This window comes from Pinus tabuliformis, chromosome 7 (genome assembly GCF_031772625.1).
Source record: "Pinus tabuliformis cultivar Carrire ecotype Pingquan chromosome 7, CPIR1, whole genome shotgun sequence".
Lineage (NCBI taxonomy): Eukaryota > Viridiplantae > Streptophyta > Pinopsida > Pinales > Pinaceae > Pinus > Pinus tabuliformis.
This window is the reverse complement of record NC_142293.1, coordinates 595753571-595779291: the sequence shown is the minus strand read 5'-3', so window position 1 is coordinate 595779291 and position 25721 is coordinate 595753571. Positions and strand designations below refer to the sequence as shown.

General features: G+C 39.2%; 1 protein-coding gene across 1 annotated transcript in view; it reads left to right on the top strand.

The window, feature by feature from the left end:
* Positions 1–2230: 2230 nt before the first annotated feature.
* LOC149248834 (uncharacterized) overlaps positions 2231–25721 on the top strand; it is a 265848-nt gene continuing 242357 nt past the window's right edge. The window contains exons 1-7 of the mRNA XM_089451173.1: positions 2231–2826; positions 2993–3349; positions 3570–3647; positions 8905–9017; positions 9235–9328; positions 9751–9794; positions 10058–10129. Coding sequence (XP_089307299.1) covers positions 3253–3349; positions 3570–3647; positions 8905–9017; positions 9235–9328; positions 9751–9794; positions 10058–10129 — 498 coding nt within the window. The 5' untranslated portion in view covers positions 2231–2826; positions 2993–3252. The remainder of the gene's footprint in view (positions 2827–2992; positions 3350–3569; positions 3648–8904; positions 9018–9234; positions 9329–9750; positions 9795–10057; positions 10130–25721) is intronic.

Below are 25721 nucleotides of genomic sequence, written 5' to 3'. Positions count from 1 at the left end.
GTTCCACCCCAGTATACATTTCGCCACTGGATGCATGCTCTGCGCATTCCTCTAGGCCAATTCAGAGTAGGTTCTAATAGACTTCAGGTAGAGACGGACCACTAGATTGATAGACCAAACAGAATCTACAGGTATGTCATTTATAGGAAGTGGAAACTGAGGTGCACTTCATTCTTAGATTCCCTGTGTACTACGAGATCAGAGGAAGGTTCCATTGCTTGTTAAGAGATTCGCAGGCCCTCGCCGAATTTTTTCAGGTATCTTGATCAAAGATGTTTGGCCCTATATATGCAAGAGGCTCTCAGGTTCCGAGCCCATATTCTCCAGCCTCCCATCAGACCAGACCCCACACAGAGGATCACGACATTTTTTGGGACACTCCTTCAAACAAGGGCGCCAAGAGACTGATTGATACTAGTTCATATCCAGACTCTAGATCCGTGAGGATTCGTGGGACCTCACCCTGCCACACGAGATTTCAACAACAAATTTGTCTCAGATCCGTTCTTGGGAGACAAACTAGGTCCTGCAAACCTTAACAATGCACGAACTCCCCCAGGCAGCGATTTAGTGGACAGTTCACACTTTCCACCAACCCTTCATTGGGCCAACAGACTTTGTGGAGTTTTCTTCAATGTTCTTCGTCAGCCTCAGATGTTAGGAGAGATGGATTTGATCCTCAGACCCATTAGCTCCTAGTTTTTCTTTGCCATGGCATTCCATACATTGCATCTTTTATGTTCCTGCATTGTACCTTTTATATTCATGCATTGTATTTTTTATAGGAGACCGTTTGGTTCTCCCGCATTGTATGGACATCATTGTACTCATTAGTCCCTTTAACCTACTTTGTGGTCAATAGTTGGACATAAATATAATTATCTTATCTTATCTTATCTACCTAAGAATAAACTCTTCATTTTTATTATTCAATCTTCCATCTTGTCAGAAAAAACCATATTTCTTCTTCCACCCTTGGGATCTTTTCCCTCGGGATGTCCATTTTGTTTCTATTGACTTTCTTCTAGCTTTTCCACTGCTTAAATTTTCATTGGCTCTACTTCAAAGGTGTTGATCCATCTACACAATCTTTGGGCTTTCCCTCTTGCTTGGCACACTTCTCTCCACTTGCTCCAATTTATGTGGGGTGGCCTCATCCTATCCCTTCACTCTCTTCCCTCCCTTCTTTACATGGCATATTTTTTTTCATGGCACACCATCCCTAGGATTTGCGTCCAAACATTTTTTTTGGCTACCACATTTTCATATGCCTTTTGAAGCAAATGGGTAACCTCCTTCGAGCTTGCCCACCCATGCCTACTTTGGACACTCTCCTTTGTTATCTTAATGCTCATTGTCTCCTCATTCCTTGGCCTTCTTGGATTCTTCCCCTTCTCATCCTTTCCATCTTTAGTTTCCTTCCTCTTGTCATCTTCCATTGGCAATTTGATTTCTACTAGATTATCTTCTCAAATTAGGGCATGACTTTAGGTTATTAGCCCTTAATAGGGATTGATGATTGAGTTTCACATTAGTTGAGAGAGGTGATCCACAACAACATATAAACTCCAATATACTATGATTCTTACATCAATTGGGGTAGTCATAAAGAAATGACACCTCTTATTGTGTGAATATACTTGTTGCTTGACCTTCCCCCTCCCTCTCTACTCGAAAAAAAGAAAAGAAAAGAGGAGGAGAAACCTCTTAGGAGTAGTGCTTTACAATATCCCTTTCATGTATCTTCCTATAATATATTATGTCAAATACACCTAAAATATGTGCATTTAATAATTGTTTTTACAACAAATCCTCCTATACAAAAAAATAATCCTATTAGTTTAGATATTTAGCCACCAATAACATATTAGCTTCAATATACCATTTAGTAGAAATCAAGTAGTCTAATTGTTAGAGATTTTTATGCCAGAGATTAATTCTCAGATGTTTTTACCTTTTTTATCAATTTTACTTGAAATTGGACCCAAAAAAAAAAAAAATTTATTGAAATCTTAAATTTTAGCTATATAATTTGTAAAAATAAATATCCTAAATCTTTCATGAAATTAAATCAATTATACATTTAAACACATCTTTTAAACCATTAAAATTCACAATCTAACTAAATTTCAATAAAAACAAAACGGCATAAACTTAAAACTTCTACTAGATAGCCTGCTTCTTTCCTTTACATATAAAGTCTCCATAAAAATGTGATGGCTATTATGAACATAGCGCTTGATTAGTTAAGTATAGTATAATTCTGAGTGTCGAGCGTTCTTCTAGAGTATAATTCAGGGTGCTTAGCGTTCTCCTCCATTTGTGAAAAAATAACAGCGATTCCAGTTTCATTCAGTTAGGGACCTGAGCAGAGAACAATCTGCTGATCCAGTTGATCTCAATAGCATCTGGGCGTGTTGTTCAATAGCGCTTTCAGCGCCAGGACCTAGCTCCAACATCCCATTTCCGGTTCGAAGGTTAGTATCCTAGTTGAATCATACCCCGTTTAAGAATTAGACTCTGTGTAAAGCATCCAAACTAAGTAGATGTGAATACCTAGCAGCAGCATGAGCAAAGGTGTAGCAGGGACGAGCAGAACATAATAGACAGCAAATAAAGCAGTGGCTTACTCGCATGAGTACCGGAGCTTTTGACGAGGTTTCAGGAGCAACAGAAACACTATAATCAATGGCCGGAGCATAAGCAGCATCCTAGCCAATTACAATACCATAGGAGAGGGATGGAAAGAGCCGGCGGTCAATAACGTAAAACGACGAAGGCTTTCTATATATATATATGAGCCCTAATGAATCAGCGAAATGGCAGGTATAAGTGAAAAATCCCAGTGCGGAACTTAGCAATTCTGCAGGCTTATTAGTACTTCTTCGGGTTTAATGTAGCCGTAACGTTGCAATTTGAAGTAGTTCCACTCGTAAATCAGTGGATGCCTCAATTCCAATTCTGATTTTGGCTTTTCTGCCTGCCTGCGAAGTTTTCATTAGGAACGAACCGCGCCTGGACGTTTGCCGGTAAATCTGTCGCTTCAACAAGATTGATTGTCATAAGCGTTGATTAGGGAACACCTCGCAGATAATGTCACGTTGCCATCCAATCTCCAGAACAATCATGCTCGAGATTTTCAACCGCAGACGACCCTACTCTCACTCTGATTCTGCTTCTTCATTGATTGCACTTGTGTCTTGACCTCATTGTTGCAGGCCGGATTTAGACAGAATTAAGAGATATTCGAAAATGTTCGAGGGTTTGGTCCATCAATTATTGGTAGGCTACCTCGGAAACTATGTGAAAGATATTCACAAGGACCAGTTTCGGATCGGCCTCTGGAAAGGTCATTGTTTTTTTTATTAAATTTCGGTCCAGGAGTCAGTTATCTTAACACAGGAGTTAAACATAGCAAAATATAATAGTTTCTGACAATTGTTCTACAAAACCCTAACTGGTTCATCATCGAGTTCTTAGCTCTTTGTTTGGTTTCTACTTTTAATAATCATTCTTGGTATGGAGTGCAGTGAATGGAAAATGAGTATAAATGGTCTTTGTATATGCAGGAGAGGTTTTGTTGGAGAATGTTGAATTGGTATTGGAAGCTTTTGACCACCTCCAGCTACCATTTGCAATCAAGAAAGGTAGCAGCTATTAACGTCATTATGATTTACGTGTTGTTTGGAAATGATTTCCCCATTAACTGGAAAAATTGGCATTTTCCAAAGATGTAGTCATCCCCCTATACCGCAAGGAGAGAAGTTAAAACTATGCAAATCAGCAGAGGATTGCGTTATGCTGAAAATTTAAATCACACCTTAGCTGGGGCAACATTCTAGAGCAAAACCAACCATACCTTAAGCCATTTAACGACAAAAATTAAGCAACCAGCTGTACTAGAGAGTCATAAATCTTCCACAGTGGCTGTTTCAGTGCTTCTCCCTGCACCGTATCGTGGCCAGTATTCACATCCATTATCTTAGGGAAACCATTCAAGGGCACAGAATTTTCCACCTTGGGTGGTTCACTGCCATACCCTGCACAATCTCTCTGCCTGTATGCACAACCATTATCAAAATTTATTGCAAATCACGAAGAAAAGAGTTCACCTTAATAAAATACATGTTACTTTCATGCTTTCAGAAGCAGAGTGAAGTTTTGATAATGCAAGGGAAAACAAAGTTCACTTAATTGCCATGGTTTTGACAATTTATTTCTGTTGAGTTTCTGGATCCATTAATATAACACAATCAACAAATGAGCTTCATGACGGGATTGTGAAGCAGTATTCTGTGTTCTAGATTTAATTTGTATAAAATAGAAGGGTTCAATCACCAACGTAAATTTACAGAGCACAGAAGCTTAAGAAATCTAAAGAAATCATCACCTGATCTCTGTAATTTGTTTTGCATAGGAATACATTTTTGTAGTACAAAATCTGCTCCAGAATTGGCTGCCGAGGATGAAGATTAACCTTCAAATCAAGACAGTTTACCCTAAAATGGACTAATGTGAAACTGTTTATCATATTTTCTTCTAATCCTGGCTTTCAAATTTAGCAATGTAGTGCACCCAACTAAAAATAGGCATCACATCTTTAAGGGTTTCCTGCTTTACTAGCTAGCTCAGAAATCTCCCTTTGCATGTGCTTTTAGTTGGATCTTCTTTACTATTTGCATGGAACTTACTCTATGTCCTATGCGAGTGATTTTGAATTGAACTAAGAGAATGCCCATCATTTGGATACTGGGAAAAATTCACGCTGAGCATATATTTAATCTTCCAAAGTGATCTTGCTTGGTCACTTTCTAGAATTTTATGCATTTTCTTTTATAAGCTTGGTAGGTCCTCTTCATTCATTCATTTTCAAAAGCAGGTTACATCCATGAAAGACGTTCAGTGGCCTCAACCTGCCCATTGGGAAACCAGGTCTGTTGGCCACTGAAACTCATTATAAGCCATCCAAAATCTCAATAACTTCAGTCTGTCAAACAAGGCCTTATAGGCTTGAATGTCTAAAAACCAGTGTTCATCTACATAGCTGTAATATATGATACTATCTGACATATACATAAAAAATTTCAACAAAAAAACTGTTCATCTACATAGCTGTAATATATGATACTATCTGACATATACATAAAAAATTTCAACAAAAAAACAGCCATAACAGAACTAAAAACTAATCATCATCAGAGGACTCCACAGGGGCAGGGTCCTTAGCACTGGATCCGGGTAATTCTGACTGGGGGAGGCATGGAATGTGCTTTTTGATACGGCCAAGGCGAACATTCTGCTGCTGGATTTGGAATTGAATAAGCTGCAATTCCTTCTGGATTTCCTGAAGGCCTGGGTCAGTTTTTCCAGAGTCAACCGATGATGACATGATGGCTTTAGCCATGAGACTCTTCATAAGCCAATAGAGGTGCACTGTTTGTTTGTATTGTGTGGTGCGCCCATGAGTATGACTAGGATTTGGAGCAAGAACTCGCCAATCCTCCACTTGCACTTCAACTTCTGCTCGCTGATTGAGATCAACTTCCCATGACGATATCAATTGTTTCACTTGAGCTGGAGTTCCAATATTATAAGCCTGAACCGCTTCCTGTATAATCTAAGCATCTGACTGGTGCCCACTTCGCTTCGGTGGCCGAACTGATCAGGAACCCTTGTTACCACAATTACCAGTCTTCCGGCCTTTGCCCTGTCCTCGATTACTAGTCGAGCTAGTACCAGGGGAAGGGTGAACCATCTTGTTTACTTTCAAATTACATAAACTGTAGACAAACCAACAGATAGGGTAGACCGAGAACCAATACCAGTCTTTGAACATGCGCCCATAGTGTAAACACAGTTTATAAGGACCTGATATAGAAACATTAAAGAGGAGCAGGAAACGAATTTAGGCAAAAGCTTGACAGAAAGCGGAAAATCGACCAGGGTGGCCTCCACCACCATTCTATACCATTGTCCAGCACCCCGTGCTCAAGAATGCTGAAATACAAAGAGATACGAAGTGGTTGTTGACAATTCCGATAGTATATATCATAGACCGGCTCCCCAAGCCAAAAACCTTTATGGGCCACCTCATATACATAGTAAATCAAATACAAAATGTGTACTTTCATTGCTATGCTCAGGATGAACAAAACATGGGAATATCCTTTACTGTCATCTATACAGTCCTTCACTATGCAATAATTAACCCAGAATGGAAAATACATGCCCATTCTAGACAATAAAATGCCAAAGAAAACTGACACCGGCATAGAAACATCACACACAACAGAGAATAACACTACAAAAACTTTCCATCTTTCCAGACACCCATTTCCATTACCTCCAACATTCCAATTACAGAGCTTGTCATTGTGATTGTCATTGCAGTGGAGAGTATTTCGAACATGCCACAGTCTCGGAGGAAAGGGAAAAGAGAAGAAAACATACCCGGCTGCGAATGCCAACAACTAGGAGGGCTTGGACCTAGTCTGAACGCAGCTTCGCCAACCCGTTTGAACCAGCATGAATGAGAGAGCCAAACATCTGCCACTTTTCCTTAGAACCCAACACCAGGACAGGAAAAATGCCGATAGGAGGAGAGTTGTATGTTCCACTTGTAATTTATGAGCTTTGTGACTTGTTGTTTCAACATTTAACATTCCACCATTGCCTGCCATCCCACTAGCCTGTTCGCACACTCGACGCTTGGGGGGTGGCCGCCCTTTGACCTTGCCAAGGGTTGCATCAATCATTTCTCAAATCCCGAGAAGGATTCTGCACTGTATCGCACCCTGATCGGGGACCTTGATGGCCATCCTCCTCCAGATCTTGGTTTTGGGGGACATCTTGAGCCAGGATTTGAAGAAGGGGATCCATCTCCTCTCTATACTAATTGTCCATCCATTGGTCATCGAGGGCCAAACCCATGTGTAGACATCCCTAATTGGGCAAAAAGTCTGCCGCTTTGTTACCAGTTCTTAGAACTTGCGATGGGATAATGTAGTCAAAATAGGGGATGATTTTGCTAATCTTCTGGATCAAGCGTGCCGTTCGCCAACTCTGACTGAGCTTCTCCCATTTTTTGCCATGACTCAATTTCTTAATAACTTCTATCACTAATCTAGAATCTCCTTCAACCACCAACTTTCGGAACCCTTACCTTCGTGCAATGAGAAGTCCATGTTTTACAACATTGAACTCGACCTCATTATTAGTGGCAAAGCCACAATCAACTGCATAAAAGTGAAGAACTCGACTTTGAGAATCTCTGAGTAGACCTCCTTAGGCAGCATCTCCTAGATTCCCTTTAGAGGCCCCATCGAAATTCAACTTAAGAAAACCGACAGGGGGAGGAGAGAATTGAGAAGGAGAGGTTCTAGGGGAAACCAAAAGTTTCCAAGATGCCAGAGCGAGCATTTGCGGGGAGAGATTCAGAGTAGATAAGATCATGGCTTCATGAGGGGTTGGGTGCCATTTCTCTGCTAGTATAGTCTCCCTGATGTTCTTGGAAGCCCTCATTATCCTCCAGTGGTTGCCCTGCGTTGGTTGGGGCATTGACTTCACCTGTATCCATTTGGTTCAGGGGGCAAGCTTTATACAAGGAGCCATATTCATGGCACCTTTTGCAGCGAAATAGTATATGTTCATAATTCAATGGCTGCTGCCAAACCTCGTCTTGGTATTCCAGCTCCACAAACTCCGGCAAAGGCTCAATGATATTCATATAAACATAGATTTAGGCAAATGATGTATATCTTCCTTGTCGTGTTAAGTCTGCAACTTTGACAAATTTGCCAATGGAATTTCCAATCCCTTCCAAGATTTCAGGATCCCAGAAATCGACTGGTAATGCAACAAACCGGGGGCAGTCATAAATTGCTCACGATCTGGGTTATAACACTCTTCCCAGAATTGCATGAAGAGACCCGCATTGTAGTAGAAGTATGGCCCATTTTCAAAAATCCTCTCTTTATCTTCTACACTGGAAAAAATAACTGTGAAAAAACCCCTGGCTCCCAATTTTAAGTCAATATGGCCCTTAGGTTGCCATTTCAGCTGAATCCATTTAAGCAGATCTCTCTCTGAAGGCTAGATCCCTATAAATTTATAGATCAAAGCATGGTCCTCCATAAATTTCCTGTAGTTTTCCAGTTTGTTGCTGGGATCACAAATCTCGGCTTCTTGGTTGCTCTGGGAAGGCATTGTCCTCGAAGCCGAGCCTGCCACTTAGCTCCCATGACTGGTCCTTCGTTAGGGCCAGCTCCGAGATGCTGAGATGACGCTGCACTGCTTTTCTGCTTGATTCTCTGGCAGCTAGACTTTGGTAGGAGGGGATCTCTCCCCTCCCAGCAGGGACACTCATGCGACCTGTCAGCGGCTTAGATGTGAAGGTAGAGAGAGCAGCGGCTTCAGATCTGACACTGATCAGGCTTCAGAAATCTCTCAAAACCCTAGCAGAGCACATTTCCTACATACACAGCGAGAAAAAATAGCCACGCAACTTTATGCATCTTATTGATAAATAAGAGCACATGTTTTACAGTTTATTTGTTCTGGGAAGTTATGTTTTCTAATACAGTATTGATTACCTTGTTTATTTATGGTAGTTTATGGATAATGCTCATGCATTCGGACTCCAGAGAACTGTTTCTGAAATTGGCTTCAAGCCAAAGGTTGCTGACCATTAAACCGTGTTTGTTATTAGTCCATGTCATATGACTGGTTATACATTGTGATTGTTTTAATCAAACTGCAGTATAATTTTTTCCATTATTATTCACAGATGTTTGGACGATGCTAATAAGTTGTAACCCTTGTCATATTCAAGTGAAAGTCTTTTTGACTGGTGTTTTTCAGACTATCATTGATTTTCTGAGATCTTGTCCACAATGTGCCTGTCAGGGGTGATTGGGAAACTGAGTATTAAAATCCCCTGGAAAAAACTTGGTTGGGATCCAATACTTATTGCTTTAGAGGACGTGTACATATGTACTTGTCGAAGAGATGACTCTGAGGTTTGTTGTCCGTTAAACTATCACGTGCATTAGAAATAAGTGCATATGTTATCTAAATTCTGATGATTTTGGTGTTGAGGAAATCTGGGCTTGTTCTGGAAGATATGTTATGGCAATTTCATGGTAAATTACAAAAACTGTACCTTCAGTTAATTGACTGGCAATTCATCAGAAGGTCACTAATTAAAGTTCATTATAACTTCTGGTTTGGTGGTAGTGGAGTGTGGGTGCTGTGGAAGCGAGAGAATTGGCAGGGAAAAAGGCAAATCTTGCAGCTGCAGAACTTGCAAAGTTATCAAGACGTGTTTCTGGTAAGAAATTATTTTGGTTAGGAGCACATATTTTAAGGGATTAATTGATGGAGTTGATAAAGCTAGTGAGCAGTGCTTTGTACTTTGTGTTAAAATGGGATCCCCTTCGGTAAGATAGATGTCTGGAAAATGCCACTATATTGGGCATATCAGGCATGGCTACATCGTGAAACAAATATCAGATTTCCTCAAATCACCCTTTTTGGTGCAATGTGGTATTAATTCTATAATTGCTTTATTGCTTATATCTGATTTAGTTTCTTTTAGAGTTTGTGGTGGGCCATTTATAACATGAGAAGGTGTTAATAATGTGAGAGTGATATCTTGTATAATATACTTGTATAGAAAATAGGTTTTGATATCTTATTTGATTTTCCTACATTTTTTAAAGCTTATGCTGATATTTGATTTCATCTTGTTAGATAATCAAGCTGGCCAATCATTTATTTCCTATCTTTCGGCCAAGGTGAGAAGGCATCATTAGAAGTTTCAATGATGTAATGCAGTTTAATTTTTCATACTTCCGCATGTTAAAAAGCTTCTTTTGAATGATGGTGTGTATATAAAAATAGAAATATGGGCCTGCTAGTGAGTCTAGGAAGAAAGCATTCATCTAATATTGCATTAATTTTAATGTATAGCATTTGTGGAGAATTTTTATTCCTGCTTTAAATCTCTGACCTTCTGCAGAAATATAGTGCTAATTTAATTTCAATTTATCTGTCTCAGATTATTGACAACATTCAGGTTACAATCCAGAATGTTCATATTAGATATGTAGATCAGAATCCTGATTCAAGGGTAAGCTATTCTAGTATGAATATGATTGCTTTATATTTATGTGGTTTGTTCCATCATCTCTTTAGAGAGTGCAGTTTTCTGTTTACGGTTACAATAAAGGTTAACATAAAATTTGTAGGTTCTAATTGATGTGCTGAGACTCTGTTTAGAATTTGGTAATTGGAGAAGACTGCTAGTTTTGATTGTTTATGAATTGTCCCCGAGTCACGACTTTAGGGATTAGACAGATTCAGAACAACATGCCAGATATTGTGTTTTATACTTTGTTTTTTGTTTCATGTTGGTATTATAAACATAATTATAGTTAAATATCTGTGGGCTTTGTTTATTTCTTTGATGCAACTTTGTCGTTGAAGTTGAGGAATAAGATGAAACGACATGATAAATGGTCCCTATACAAATATGCATGCTTGACATTGTGTTAAACATGCACACAGTTCTGAGTTCAAAAGAAAGAACAGCATCAGGAATTATGGCGATCAATTAAATATGCAACATATTTTATTTGCAATGAACTTATGATGGTATAAAATGACAGAGGCTATGAGCAAAGTTAAAGTTACTATGTTACTGATATTTATACAGAGTTGGATAAAAATTACGTAAATTTTAAAGGAAACTTTAGATATGATATGACTATACACATTGTTGACACCTAATCATCAGGATTGGGTGAATAAGTGTAACTGATGTAAATAAATAATGGAAAATATGAAGAGTCACCGGAGATGAAATGAACAGTCTCTCCCTCATGTATATAATAAAGACCAACCTGAATGAATATAACGAATTGATTTTGAGGAGTTACTGCCTGGTTTGACATGGTATCAGAGCCAGCTCCCAAAATTAGCTTTTGTGTAACTCCTGGTGTCAGTTTCCTGCCTATGTTCTTCCTATTTTGCAGAATTCACACCTCTGCTCTGACATGGTATTATATAATACGCTGCCCATCCTCCAATTCAGTTTCCCATATAATATGCTGCCTGAAGCCTGCTCCAACTGTCCATATAGTGTCATATACGCTTTATTCTCTCTGAATAGTCTGCCCTCCAAATCGTTATGCTCGGTGATATCACAAAACACCATCTTTATACTTAATACCCAACACTGATGTACCAGTTACATATGGATACTGGGTATGAGTGATAGGAGAGCCAAGAAGTGTAAATGCGCAATCTCTGCATGTTTGGGGGTGACGCACGTGATTTTTCAGACCCTGCTCATTCTTTTCATCCTTTCGACCCGCTGCCAACATCTTTACAACTCTATTAAGAGAGCTCAAACGACTGTATCCAGAATGGTTGTTGCCCAAAACTCAGATCCATAACTCAGAACTGTAGTAACGCACGTTGCTCTATCGCTGGTCCGACCTGCTCCGTGGTTGCCTACCCTCTATGGCTAAGATAGTCTTACGGATCTGTTCGTCTCGCTAAGCAATCTCTTCTCGATCCTATCGTTGAGGAAGACTCCGGGGTTAGTCACGAACCTGGTATCGAGTCTCGTGTAGTGATATCGAACCAGAGATCGAACCCCAAACCTCGTTCCCGTTCGGAGTCTGGTGGAGATGCGGGGTATCGTGGAGATGCGTTGAGCGTGGAGTCCATTGAATACGCGGTCCCCTCCCCACTATATACGGGGTCTTCGCAAGCACGCAGAGACTGGAATGTTGTGTGCTGCTTTACAGAAACGCTGCTTTACAGAAATACTGTGTGTTAAATGTCTTGAAGAATGCGTTGACCTACATGGTCGTGACTATGGTGTTTAAATCAAACTTGCTGTGTGCTCCCGTTTTTGAAACTAAGACCATGTGTGCGATGAGTATTGTTTTTGGAATACAATATATATTGCATGATATTGATAATGGTGCGGTGAGCGGTTCTTTTTTTTTTGTCGAGGGCATGAATGCTTGATATATCTTATGAAAGAAGGTTGAAAACACAATAGTATGTGATGGTATGTCATATATTATGATACGAATGGTGATATTTTATATGGATAGAATATAGTTTTGCTCTTTGTATATTAAATCAATTTCTTACCTAATCAAGAAGGAAGAATATGGCTGTATTATTTTGAAGCACATTTTTGCCAGCAAAAGTATTTTTTTACAGTACACAAATTTTACAGTACACAGATTTTTTTGCTAGCAGAAGTATTTTTTTACAGTACACAGATTTTACAATGCATTCAATCATATCCATTGTGGGAATAGTTCTCACTGGCAAGGAGAACTATCCTGAGTGGTCCGGATGATAAAACACACCCTCATTTTCAATGAGTTGTGGAAATGAGTATGTGTTGGAGACAGAGACAAAGAGCCAGAACAGCCTACCTTAGACAAAGAGTTTTCCATTTGGGAAAATAAGAACAACAAAGCCTATGCATTAATTGTAGCATTTGTAAGTGAAGAGGTGAGTCGCCATATTTCGCCATTTTCAACTGCTTTCGAAGCCTTACAAAAGCTAAAAGAACTCTATGACTCACATTCTGCACTTGAAGTTGTTCAACTCATGATTAAACTCTTCACTCTTGAATTACAAAATAATGATTCTCTTGCTCTTGCATCCGAAGTAAAATCTATAATGCACGATATCAAAGCCACTAAGGTTGAATTGGATATTCCTCTTATCGCTTGTCTCAAGGCACTTTATCCTACTTACTCCAATTATCTTGAGTCATTGGAAGCAAATGGAAATCTCAAAGATATTACCTTTGACTCTCTTGTGAAAAAATTTGCTGAAAGAGAGAAAGCTTTTGGAAAGAAGGCAGCCCTGAATCTTCTGAAAAGGCTGTATGCCTTGCTCATAAATAAAAGAATCTTGCCCAAGATTCTTCCAGAGCAAGAGGTGGTCGAAGAGGAAGAGGAAGATATTTCAAAGGCAGGGGGGGCAGACACTCTCAAGGAGAAAAGTCAGATTTGCATTGCATACGCTACAAAAGAAATGGATCACATGATGCCTCTACATGCAGGTTACCTTGGGACAAAATTGAGCAGCAAAGAAACCAACAGAAAGGTAAAACTAATGACACAGACAAAGGTAAAGCACCTGAATCCGCTCATTATGTTGTGGCACAATGTAATATTGGAGTAAATGAAGATTTATTTAATGCTTCACTTGCTTCTTGGAAAAATGATTGGTTGCTTGATTCAGGAGCAACTTGCCACATGACTCATAGAAAAGATTTTTTTGAAGAATTTACTGACAATGTTGATGGAGCAATATACTTTGCAGACCAATCAAAACTCAAGCCATCAGGGCTTGGCACAATCAGGCTCAAATTGCCTGGTCTTCCAGACTTCTTCTGCATCATGTTCTATATCTCCCACAGCTGAAGAGAAACTTGCTGTCCTTGGTCCACATCCGCCAGCACGGTCACTCCGTTCATATGTTTGATGGCAAGCTTGAGGTGAGAAAAGCATCTAACCACTCACTTGTCATGAGGGGAATAGAAGAAGAAAGGCTTCTCAAGCTGCAGGGTACCTCTGCTCGTGCACAACATTTCTCATACAATTCTCATTTTGAAGAAGGTACACTCCCATCAAGTTTATTATGGCATGCTAGATTTGGACATTTGAACTATGACAACCTCCGCTTGTTGAAGAAAAATGGTGTTGCTGGTTCGCCTACAATTCCTAGGAAACTTAAGCAATGTGATGCTTGCATTCTAGGAAAGCATAGCAAACAATCTTTTCATGATTCACATTTAAGAGCACATAGAAAACTTGAACTCATTCATTCAGATTTATGTGGTCCAATGCCTGTTTCTTCTGCAAATGGAAATAAATATATGATGACATTTATTGATGACTACACCAGAATGTGTTGGGTTTATTTATTGAAGAACATGTTGGATGTGGAGCTTGATTATCTTCTGTATTCAAAGGTATCGCCACATTGGACCCTAGTTCGAAATGGGGGCGGCAACGACCTTTGGGAGCCCCCCCTTGGCGGGGGGTTTCGGGGGCAGCGCCCTGAAGCTAAAAACATATGTAAAATTGCTTTGTAAAAGTATAGTAATTTCTAGTCAATTTGGGCCATTCATTAGGCGGATGATTTGACGGTAGAACTTATGTTTAGTTTAGGGTTTTTTGCCCTAGAAGGCAACCCCTCTCTTTGTATGAGGGCATTGTATTAAGTCTGTGAAATAGAGGTGTATTCTCCGAGCGAGAAACAGAGAGGAGAGACTGTGAGAGAAAACATAGGATATTACAGCGGATCTGCTGTAGGTTGTATCTCTTCATTTTGCTGGATAATAGAAATGAAGGATTGGCTGTTCGGGGTGGACGTAGCCCAAACTGGGTGAACCACGTATATCTACGTCTCTCTTGTTTTATGCATTTTCTGTGTTTATATTTCTGCAATATTTTATGTGTTCCATTGCTCCGTAATATATAATTTTCTAACAACTGGTATTAGAGCCAAAGGTCTATTTCGCTGATAAACTCGCAGGAAAGAAGGGTTCCTCGTTCAAGTGGGAGCAATGGCAGAAGATGGTAAGTTTAGGGTTGAGAAATTTAACGGCCAAAACTTTTGGCTGTGGAAGATGCAGATGGAAGATTATCTGTATTAGAAAGATCTATACCTACCATTGGGCGGAAAAACAAAGATGTCGATGGTTATGACAGATGAAGAATGGAACCTTCTCGATAGAAAGGCACTTGGAACAGTAGGGTTGTGCCTTGTAGCGTCGGTCGCCTTCAACATTTCGAAGGAAACAACGACAGAGGGTTTGATTAAGGCGTTGGAGAAACTATATGAAAAACCCTTGGCCTCAAACAAGGTATTTCTTATGAAACGATTATTTAATATGAAGATGTCGGAAGGTGGATCTGTTGCAGACCATTTAAATGATTTTAATATTGTTACAAGTCAGTTATGTTCTGTAGGGGTAAACTTTGATGATGAAGTTAGAGCTCTGTTATTCTTGTGCTCATTGCCAGAGAGTTGGAATGGTTTAGTAATGGCCATTAGTAACTCTGTTTCTGGATCTAGTACTTTAAAGTTTGATGATGTCGTCGGTGCTATCCTTAGCGAGGAAATGCGACGGAAAAGCTCCGATGAGACATCGGGTAATGCTTTGAGTGTAGAGTCTAAGGGAAGAAAAATGGAAAGAGAAAAGAGCTCAGGATATCGTAGTAAATCAAGGAAAGGCAGATCCAAGTCCAGATCGGGGATAGTGTGCTGGAAATGCCGAAAGAAAGGACACCTAAAGAAAGACTGTAGATCTCGGAAGGGAAAAGAAGGAGATGCACAGCAAGAAAACAATCATGAAGCAAATGTGACAGGTGAGGTGTTACAAGATGCTTTGATTATTTCTTTCGAAAATATTACTGATTCATGGGTGGTAGATTCAGGGGCCTCATTCCATGCCACACCTGATAAGAAATATTTTCATGACTATGTTCAAAGAGATTTTGGACAAGTTCGTTTGGGTGATGATAAACCCTGTAAAATTGTTGTAATGGGTAAGGTTCTTGTAAAACAACAGAATGGAAACCAATGGCTACTAAAGGAGGTAAGGCATGTTCCAGATCTGAAGAAAAATCTGATTTCAACAGGGCAGTTAGGCGGTGAAGGTTGTGTGACAACTTTCACAGATAAAACTTGGAAGGTCACCAAAGGAGCCCTGGTAATAGCAAAAGGTGAAAAGGTTGGTACATTGTATTTATGCAATGGTATTTCTAACTCTGTTAATGCTTTAACTTCCAAAGGAGCAGATGCAGCATTGTGGTATCATAGGCTCGGACACATGAGTGAGAAGGGGTGAAGATTTTTCACTCAAAGAATTTGTTGCCGGGTTTGAAGAATGTTGATTTGGACTTCTGTGAGAATTGCATTTATGGAGAACAGAAGAGAGTCAGATTTCTCAAAGTTGGGAAAGAAAAGAAGAGCGAAAAATTAGAGCTTGTGCATATAGATGTATGGGGACCTGCTAAGGTATCATCTCTCGGTGGCTCTCGTTATTATGTTACTTTTATTGATGATGCAACTAGAAAAACTTGGATTTATTGTATTAAGAATAAATCTGATGTATTTGATACATTCAAGAAATGGAAAGCTTTGGTTGAGATTGAGACAGGAAAGAAATTGAAGTGTCTCAAATTAGACAATGGAGGTGAATATTGCAGCAAAGAGTTTGATAGGTACTGTTCAGAGCATGGAATTCGCAGAGAGAAGACAGTTCCAAGAACACCACAAGAAAATGGTGTGTCAGAAAGGATGAACAGAACAATCATGGAGTGTGCAAGGTGCATGAGATTGCATGCAGGATTGCCTTTACAATTTTGGGCAGATGCTGTAGATACTGCTGTTTATCTAATAAACAGAGGGCCTTCAAGTTCTTTGGATGGTGGTGTTCCAGAGGAAGCATGGACAGGTAAAAAGGTAAACTACTCTTTTTTAAAGCCTTTTGGTTGTGAGGCCTTTGTCCATATTAATAAAGAAAATAGAACAAAGCTTGAGGCAAAGTCAAAGAAATGTACCTTTATTGGATATGGTGTTAATGATTTTGGTTATCGCTTATATGATTACGAAAATCACAAAATCATTGGGACCAGAGATGTAATATTCAATGAAAAGGTCTTGTATAAGAATCAGTGGCAAGAAAAGAAATAAGAAAAAAAAACAAGGAATACGCAGTTCTTGATGAAATCACTGAAAAAGTAAAGGTGCCTGAAAATAATAATAATCAACAACAACAACCACCACAACAGCAATAGGCACCCCAAACACCTGAAAGTGGTGTTAGAAGATCTACCAGGATAAGTAGACCCCATGAACGATACTCTCCTTCATTATATTATTTATTGTTGACTGATTCTGGTGAACCCGAATGTTATGAAGAAGCAATGCAGGTTGAAAGCAGGAAGAAGTGGGAGCTAGCCATGGAAGAAGAGATGGACTCCTTAATGCATAACCAGACTTGGGACTTAGTCAGGCTGCCTGTAGATAAAACTACATTGCAGAATAAATGGGTTTACAGGTTGAAGGAAGAAGATGGAGGAAAACAGAGGTACAAAGCTAGACTTGTGGTGAAGGGGTTTGCACAGAAGAAAGGTATTGATTTTGATGAAATATTTTATCCTGTTGTTAACATGACTTCAATCAGAACTATTCTAAGTCTAGTAGTAGCTGAAGATTTGCATCTTGAGTAGTTAGATGTAAAGACAACCTTTCTCCATGGGGATTTGGAGGAAGAGATACATATGTAGCAGCCACAAGGATATGAGGTAAAGGGGAAGGATAAACTAGTGTGCAGGTTGAAAAAGAGCTTGTATGGCTTAAAGCAGGCTCCAAGGCAGTGGTATCTAAAATTGACATGTTTATGTTTGAACAAGGTTATACTAGATGTCACTCTGATCATTGTGTTTATCTGAAAAAGCAAAATGATGGTAGCTATATTATATTGTTATTGTATGTTGATCATTGTTTTACAAAACGGCCGAATCGACTCCGACTCGGCCGAGTCGAACCGAGTCAAAGGCCTGGGGAGTGACTCGGCCAGCTACCCGGTTCGGTTGACCGAGTCACATATGACTCGGCCGAGTCATATGTGACTCGGTCAACCAGGCCGGGTAGCTGGCCGAGTCACAAGTGAACTGTGAAATCACAATATAAGTGTTATAATTTTACAGCAAGCTAATATTGCAGCAACCATTTCCACCACTGTCTATTAACTCAAAACATGAAAATTACATAGCAACTAGCTCGTCATTTCTCTAAGACATATGCCGAATAGTCTGTATCATCTCTTCTTTATAGAATAGGAGAGATCCAAGTTTTACTGATAGTGATTAGTGACTACGGTAGAGTCAATATTTAGACCTAAACCTTCACATGTGATGGATCAAAAGTTACAGAAGAGAAGGCTGCATCTTCTGTCTATCACAGTATGGACAATAATGTTTATGAAAATACTCATATCAACAATACAAAGTTCAAACCCTTTCAGAAATTCTGATCAAGGATCCAAAGATCAATGCACATGTATGTGCTCCACCACCATACTGTTACCAAGACTTCTTCAATCACCTTAATGCTGCAAACAATAGGACTGGTTAATTGTGTAACTTTTACATGCTGCTGTAGGATGAAGAGTCACCAACAAAACTGTTAATGCAAACATTGTCATAACCTCAACAAAACTCATACTTAGCATGTGCAATGAACATGGAGATTCAAGCATTTTATGTGACTGCTCAAGATTATAGTTCCAGGTAGCTTCAATGGAGCCACAGATACTTCATATGTGGTCTAGAAGAAAGGGCCAAGCACCTTCAATAAATTCCAAAACTGTCTTCGACTCTTCCCCCACTGTGTGTTTGGACAATGGAAACATGAATGAAAATCTTTAAAATTATGTTTAAAATATTTAAAATTATGTTTTTTAATAAAAAAAATAAATATTTAATGTATTTTTTACAACGACCGAGTCATTGAAATCGAGCCGGCCGAGTCATTACCGAGTCGGAGTCGGAGTCGGAGTCGATCCTCGATCGAGTCGGAGTCGGAGTCGGAGTCGTAAAACACTGATGTTGATGACATGCTTGTTGCAGGGTCTAACATGCAAGAAATAAATTTGCTCAAAAGAAAATTGGCAAATTCATTTGCAATGAAGGATTTGGGAGCTGCAAAACAAATCCTTGGTATGAGAATAACTAGAGACAGGAAAAATCGCAAACTAACATTGTCTCAGAATGAGTACATACAAAAGGTGTTGAAAAGATTTAATATGCACAATGCAAAACCAGTACACATTTTGCTAGCCATTTTAAACTTAGTAAGGAAATGTGCCCAAAGACCCAAGAAGACATGGATTATATGTCTAAAGTTCCATATGCATCAGCAGTTGGAAGCTTAATGTATGCAATGGTCTGCACAAGGCTTGATATTGCACATGCAGTGGGAGTTGTAAGCAGGTACATGAACAATCCAGGAAAGGAACATTGGATGGCAGTGAAATGGATTCTCAGATATTTGAAAGGTACCACAAATCAAGCATTATGCTTTGGTGGTTCAAACATTTCTCTACAGGGATATGTTGATGCAGATATGGCAGGTGACAGAGATAACAGGAGGAGCACTACAGGATACGTATTTACTGTAGGTGGAACAGCTATTAGTTGGGTTTCAAAAATCCAAAGTGTTGTTGCACTTCCAACAACAGAAGCAAAGTAAGTTGCTGCTACAGAGGCTAGTAAAGAAATGATTTGGTTACAAAGGTTTATGGGTGAATTGGGTAAGGAGCATGATATGGGCACGTTATACAGTGATAGCCAAAGTGCCATTCATCTTGCAAAGAACTCAGCATTTCATTCTAGGACTAAACACATACAGCCCAAGTACCATTTCATACGATCAGTGTTAGCAGATGGAGAGTTGAAGCTGGAAAAGATACACACTAGCTAGAATCCTATAGATATGCTAACAAAAGTTGTAACCAGGGAGAAATTAAGAATATGCTCAGTTTCAATTTGTCTTCAAGTATGATAAAGAAGATGAGAAACATCTAGGTCTGAAGAGGAGTCATTGTCCAGCAAATGAAGCAGCGATGGAGTTGCTATAATCAGTCTCCAAGTGGGAGATTGTTGGGTGTGGAGTCTGATTATCTTCTGTATTCAAAGGTATCGCCACATTGGACCCCAGTTTGAAATGGGGGCGGCAACGCTGCCGTAAAATATTCGCTGCAGGGGGGGTCCAGGGGGAGCGGCTGCGACCTTTGGGAGCCCCCCCCTGGCGGGGGGTTTCTCGGGCAGTGCCCCCGAAGCTATAAACAGATGTAAAATTGCCTTGTAAAAGTATAGTAATTTCTAGTCAATCTGGGCCGTTCATTAGGCGGATGATCTGACAATAGAACTTATGTTTAGTTTAGGGTTTTTTCCCTAGAAGGCAACCCCTCTCTTTGTATGAGTGCATTGTATTGAGTCTGTGAAATAGAGGTGTATTCTCCGAGCGAGAAACAGAGAGGTGAGACTGTGAGAGAAAACAGAGGATATTACATCGGATTTGCTGTAGGTTGTCTCTTCATTTTGCTGGATAATAGAAAGGAAGGACTGGCTGTTTGGGGTGGACGTAGCTCAAATTGGGTGAACCACGTATATCTGTGTCTCTCTTGTTTTATGTGTTTTCTGTGTTTATATTTCTGCAATATTTTATGTGTTCCATTGCTCTGTAATATATAATTTTCTAACAGAACAAATCTGATGCTTTTCAAACATGCAAAAACTTTCATACATGGATTGAAAATGATGCACAATCTCATATTGGCTCTATTCGCACTGATAATGGAAAAGAATACACTTCAAATGAATTTGAAAACTATCTTCGCCAACATGGGATCAAACATCAAACAACTGCGCCTTATAATCCCCAACAGAATGGTGTAGTTGAAAGAATGAATGGGACAATCTTAAATATGGTGCGCTCCATGTTTTTTTTCAAAAATGTAAAATTGATGTTTTGGGCTGATGCAGTGCTATGTGCTGTATATATAAAGAATAGATGTCCATCTAATGCTATTAGAAACAAGACTCCATATGAAATGTGGTATGGGCACATTCCTTCGGTAAAGCATCTCAGGGTCTTTGGTTCCACCTGTTATGCCTTGATACCAAAGGTACATAGAAACAAACTTGGTGCAAGAAGTCGTAAGTGTATCTTCCTGGGGTATTCAAACACCTCCAAAGCATACCGTCTCTATGATGAAGTCAATAAAAAGTTTGTTGTATCTAGAGATGTAATCTTTCTTGAATCATCCAAAACTGACAATGTTGTTGAGCGACAACTTGATCGCTTGGATAGATTCGCAAATGCAAAATCATTTCAAGAATTTGATAATCAGATTCCACATCTTGAAGGGGGGATTCCTATGCTAGATCAACCTGTGGAATCTTCTTCTGAAGAACTCTCTCCCTCGCATGAAACTCCAACAACGGATGATACTTTAAGTGATGTGATTGATAGAATTGGGAGACTCAATCTTGATTTAGTCCTAACTCAATCAATGGAGCAGCTTGGACCATCTGAGAAAGGTCCCCCAAAGTGGCTGACAAAGACATTTGAAAGTGTTCATCCTGATGAGGTTGGAAAGACAGAAACTAGGTTGGAAAGACAAGAACTAGAAATTCAAACTGGCAAAATGGAGGTGATGTAGATGACGCTGATTCACTTGTTGATATGGATGTTTGTTATGATTGTGAATTGAATTTTTCTACAGATTTCGAACCAACTTCCTTCAAAGAAGCTGCTTCTCATGATGAATGGAAAGAAGCGATGCAAAAGGAGTATGATGCCCTCATAAAGAACGACACTTGGAAGCTGGTTGATCCTCCATTATGAACCAAACCAATTCGCTGCAAGTGGGTCTACAAGAACAAGTATAAAACTGATGGCTCACTTGACAAGCACAAAGCCATGCTTGTGGCAAAAGGTTTTGAACAGAAGGAAGGGGTCGATTATGAGGAGACTTTTGCCCCCACAACAAAATGGGCTACCATCCGGACATTCTTTGCCCTAGCAGCTCAAAACGGTTGGAAAGTCCATCAAATGGATGTAAAAACTGCTTTCTTGAATGGAGATCTAAAAGAGAATGTTTTTATGTCCCAGCTTGAAGGATTTGCTGTGAAAGGACATGAACATAAAGTATGCAAACTTGTGAAATCCTTGTATGGCCTCAAACAAGCACCGCGAGCCTGGTATGAAAAACTAACTAAGCATCTTCTGGAACTCAATTTCAAACATTATGATCTTGATGATGCAACTTTATTTGTCAAGAAAGTTGGCAAAATAGTTATATATCTTGTGGTATATGTAGATGATCTTTTGATGACAGGGAATAATGAAAGCTACATTGCATCCATAAAGAGGAATTGATGAAAGGTTTTGAAATCACTGACTTGGGCTATGTTCATTATTATCTTGGTATTGAAGTAATCCAACATCCGAAGTCCATATTTCTTTCTCAAAAGAAGTACATTGGAGATCTGTTGAACAGGTTTGGCATGACAGAATGCAATCCTCTTACTACTCCAATGGAACAAAACTTAAAGCTCACATCCATTGAAGGAAAAGAATTTGAGGATGCAACAAAGTATAGACAGCTTGTAAGAAGTCTCAACTACCTAACTACTACCAGACCAGACATTTCGTTTGCTGTTGGAATCCTCCTCCAGGTTTATGCAAAAGCCTTGTGAGGGACAATGGTCTGCTGCAAAAAGAGTTCTAAGGTACTTGAAGGGAACTCAAGACTTTGGAATCAAGTATACACAGGTGGACGACTTCAACTTGATTGGATACTCTGATTCAGAGTTCGCTGGAGACAAAGAAATTGGGGTATCTACTTTAGGTTATGCTATGAGTCTTGGATCATGAGCTGTCTCTTGGAGATCACGCGAACATTCAGTTCCAACAGATTCCACAACAGAAGCAGAATATGTGGCAGCAGCCGAGGCAACAAAAGAAATTGTGTGGTTCAGGAAAATTCTTGAACATTTGCAGGTAAAACAAGAACAATCGACTCCACTCATGATTGACAATACCTCAACAATAAAGTTGGCCAAGAATCCAAAGTTCCATGATCGAACGAAGCACATCAATACTAAATATCATCTGATTCGACATCATGTTGAGGCCAAAACAATCCATCTCCGCCATTGTTCCACTAATGAGCAAATTGCAGACATCTTCACCAAAGCACTTGGAAGAGAAAAGCTTGAACAATTCAGAACGATGCTTGGACTCACCAACATCCCTTCAGATTAAGGGGGGGAATGTTGACACCTAATCACCATGATTGGGTGAATAAGTGTAACTGATGTAAATAAACAATGGAAAATATGAAGAGTTATCAGGAGATGAAATGAACAGTCTCTCCCTCATGTATATAATAAAGACCAACCTGAATGAATATAACGAATTGATTTTGAGGAGTTACTACCTGGTCTGACACATATCATATTTAAAAATTGAAATACATACATATATGGACAAACAAGCTTGCCTAACATCTTACTATTGCCATATCCAATGCTTTTGGGGCAGCGAAAACCAAAAATAGTTTGATAGATTTCATCACATGTGGGAATATTAATGACATGCATATATGTGGTATAAATTCACACAAAGAGCTGTAATTGATGGGTAGTTGAATGCCATTTCATCAAATGTGGGAATATTAATGACATGCATATATGTGGTATACATTCACATAAAGAGCTATAATTGATGTGGTATGGCATTCATCAAGTCTATAATGGCAAATATAGAATTGTCTAGTTTTGAAGATGTTGTGAATTTCCATGTTTTAAGACATGTGGCTAGAGGTTCAGGACATGTCCCTCCTACACCCTATGTATTAGGGATGAGGGGATGACACCGTGGTGTCCCTTGCCTCCTGCCAAGCCAAATAATGACTTGGGGATACTAATGTCATGCATACCCACAGTTTAAATTCTCAAATAAAGAGATCTCTAATTGATGGGTAGTTTTATGGCATCCATCAAGTCTAATGACAAATATTGAATTGTTTGGTTATTGAAATTGTTTTAAATTTTTGTGTTTCATGAAGACATGTCACTAGGGGTTTGGGACACGTCCCTTGTGTTCCCTACGTATTAGGAATGGGGGAATGGTCCTTAGGGTTCCCATTGCGTTCCTTGAAACCCAAATAATGACTTGGGGATGTCCTTGAGCTGTTCCTTATCCACTGGAGGTGTTGTGGGGATGTCTCTTGCTTTGGGATGTTGGGATGTCTAGAAATTTGGTGATGGGCATCCGTCCTTGAGCCTTGTGCTAAGAACAAGTAAAGGTGGCAATCTATCTATGCTAATTGTTGTGAGCAATGGGATTAGAGAGTCTCATGGATTCTTGTGTAAGGGGGCAATGTCTCATTGATATGTTAGTGCTTGTGCTAGTGACACTACTATACTCGAAAGATAACCGAAAAGTATAATTTAGACCAGTGTTGCGAAAATCGTGGTTTTTTCATTTTGAAAAAAATCGCTAATGAAAAAATCGTGATTTAATCTCGTTTTCCCCAAAAAATCTTGATTTTTGTTTTGTTTTGTTTTTGTTTTTGTTTTTGTATTTTTTTTTTTAATTTTGTCGATTTTTACCGATTTTTACAATTTTTTCCGATTTCGGACCCTCGCCAATTTAATCGCGATCTAGATGTTCGCAACATTGATCTAGATAACAAACTTTAGTGCAAAGAACATGTTGAGAAATTTTGGGCAACCAAAGAAGTGTTGATTTCTCTAACTAGATAACTGCTTTGTGATATATTTAATCTTTTGTTGCCTATGAGGTTTACTTCTTCTTGTAGTTCTTATTATTGTGTTCTTATCATCAATTATCTCCATATGAAGATCAAAGTAGACATGTAGACACAAGATATAGGCTGCTAGCCAGGGCCAAAACCTCTCTTAGAGAGAAAAACCCACCAGAAATTCTTCTCTTCTTATAGAATGTTCAAATGATGAATTCCAAGACCTTTAGACCCAAGACAAAGACCCCTCCAAGACCAAGTCAACCTTTCTTTCAATGTACTTCAACTTCAACAAAGTCTACTATAGTCAAACTTCTCCAAATCCTCAACTTTGACCCCTGCAACACTTTTTTGCTCTCCTTTTTAGTTCTGCAATTTTCGGCCTTCTTGTAGTAGTTGCAACTTCGCACGTATGGGAGTAATATGGTAAAAGAGGTCTTCTTCTTCCTTCACTTAGAGTGCTTCTTTCTCCTTAGTATTTTGGCTTCCAAACTTGATCTTTTTGACACCAAACTTCAACCTTTTAAAATGATTGCAATTTTGACCTTGTTGCAACAAAGTGATGTCCTAGTTCTTCGCACATGTGAGAGAGATGGATAGAGAAACTTCAGATTTTGGTTCTTCTTGTTATTTTCTAGCCTTCTTTTGCTCTTCGCTCTTCTTTCTTCCTTAGATCGAACTTGCTTGTATCATATCTCAAATGAGGTCGAGTTCTTTTTATAAATAGGCTTCGGAGGAGGACGAATAGCCCTTTATGAGGCTGACTTCTTCTCTTGCAGGCTGACTTGATGTTTGCAAGGCCAACTTGGTCTTGGGGGGACTTTTAACACAATTTTGACTCAAATAAATTCTGTTGACTTGTTACAAGATGCCCAATGGGGTCTATTACATATGACAATGACTCTTTGACTCCTTGATTCTATGACAAAGCCCTAGAAGCACCCATTGTATGCTTGACCTACAAATAATTGACTTTGAGCATGAAACCCATGCTATAAAATAATTATAAATTTTCTTTCTCTTTTACATCAAATACATAAAATCAAGAATTCATAAGATATTATGAAATCGAACCTAGTTACAAATTTGAACACTCCCTCTTAACTAGGGAGGTATTCATAATACATAGAAGGTGCATGGACATTCTCATACTGAAGAATTCTCATAAGAAGAGTCGGATTGGTAAGCCATCTCATAAGTTATCTTTTCAGCTTATATCAATGCATCTCATTATATCAACCAACATTGTCATATAGCAAGGCCTTGACTGGCAGCTCTATTTGTCCACTAGATTAGAGCACAATGTTGGGGAGACAATGATTTATGG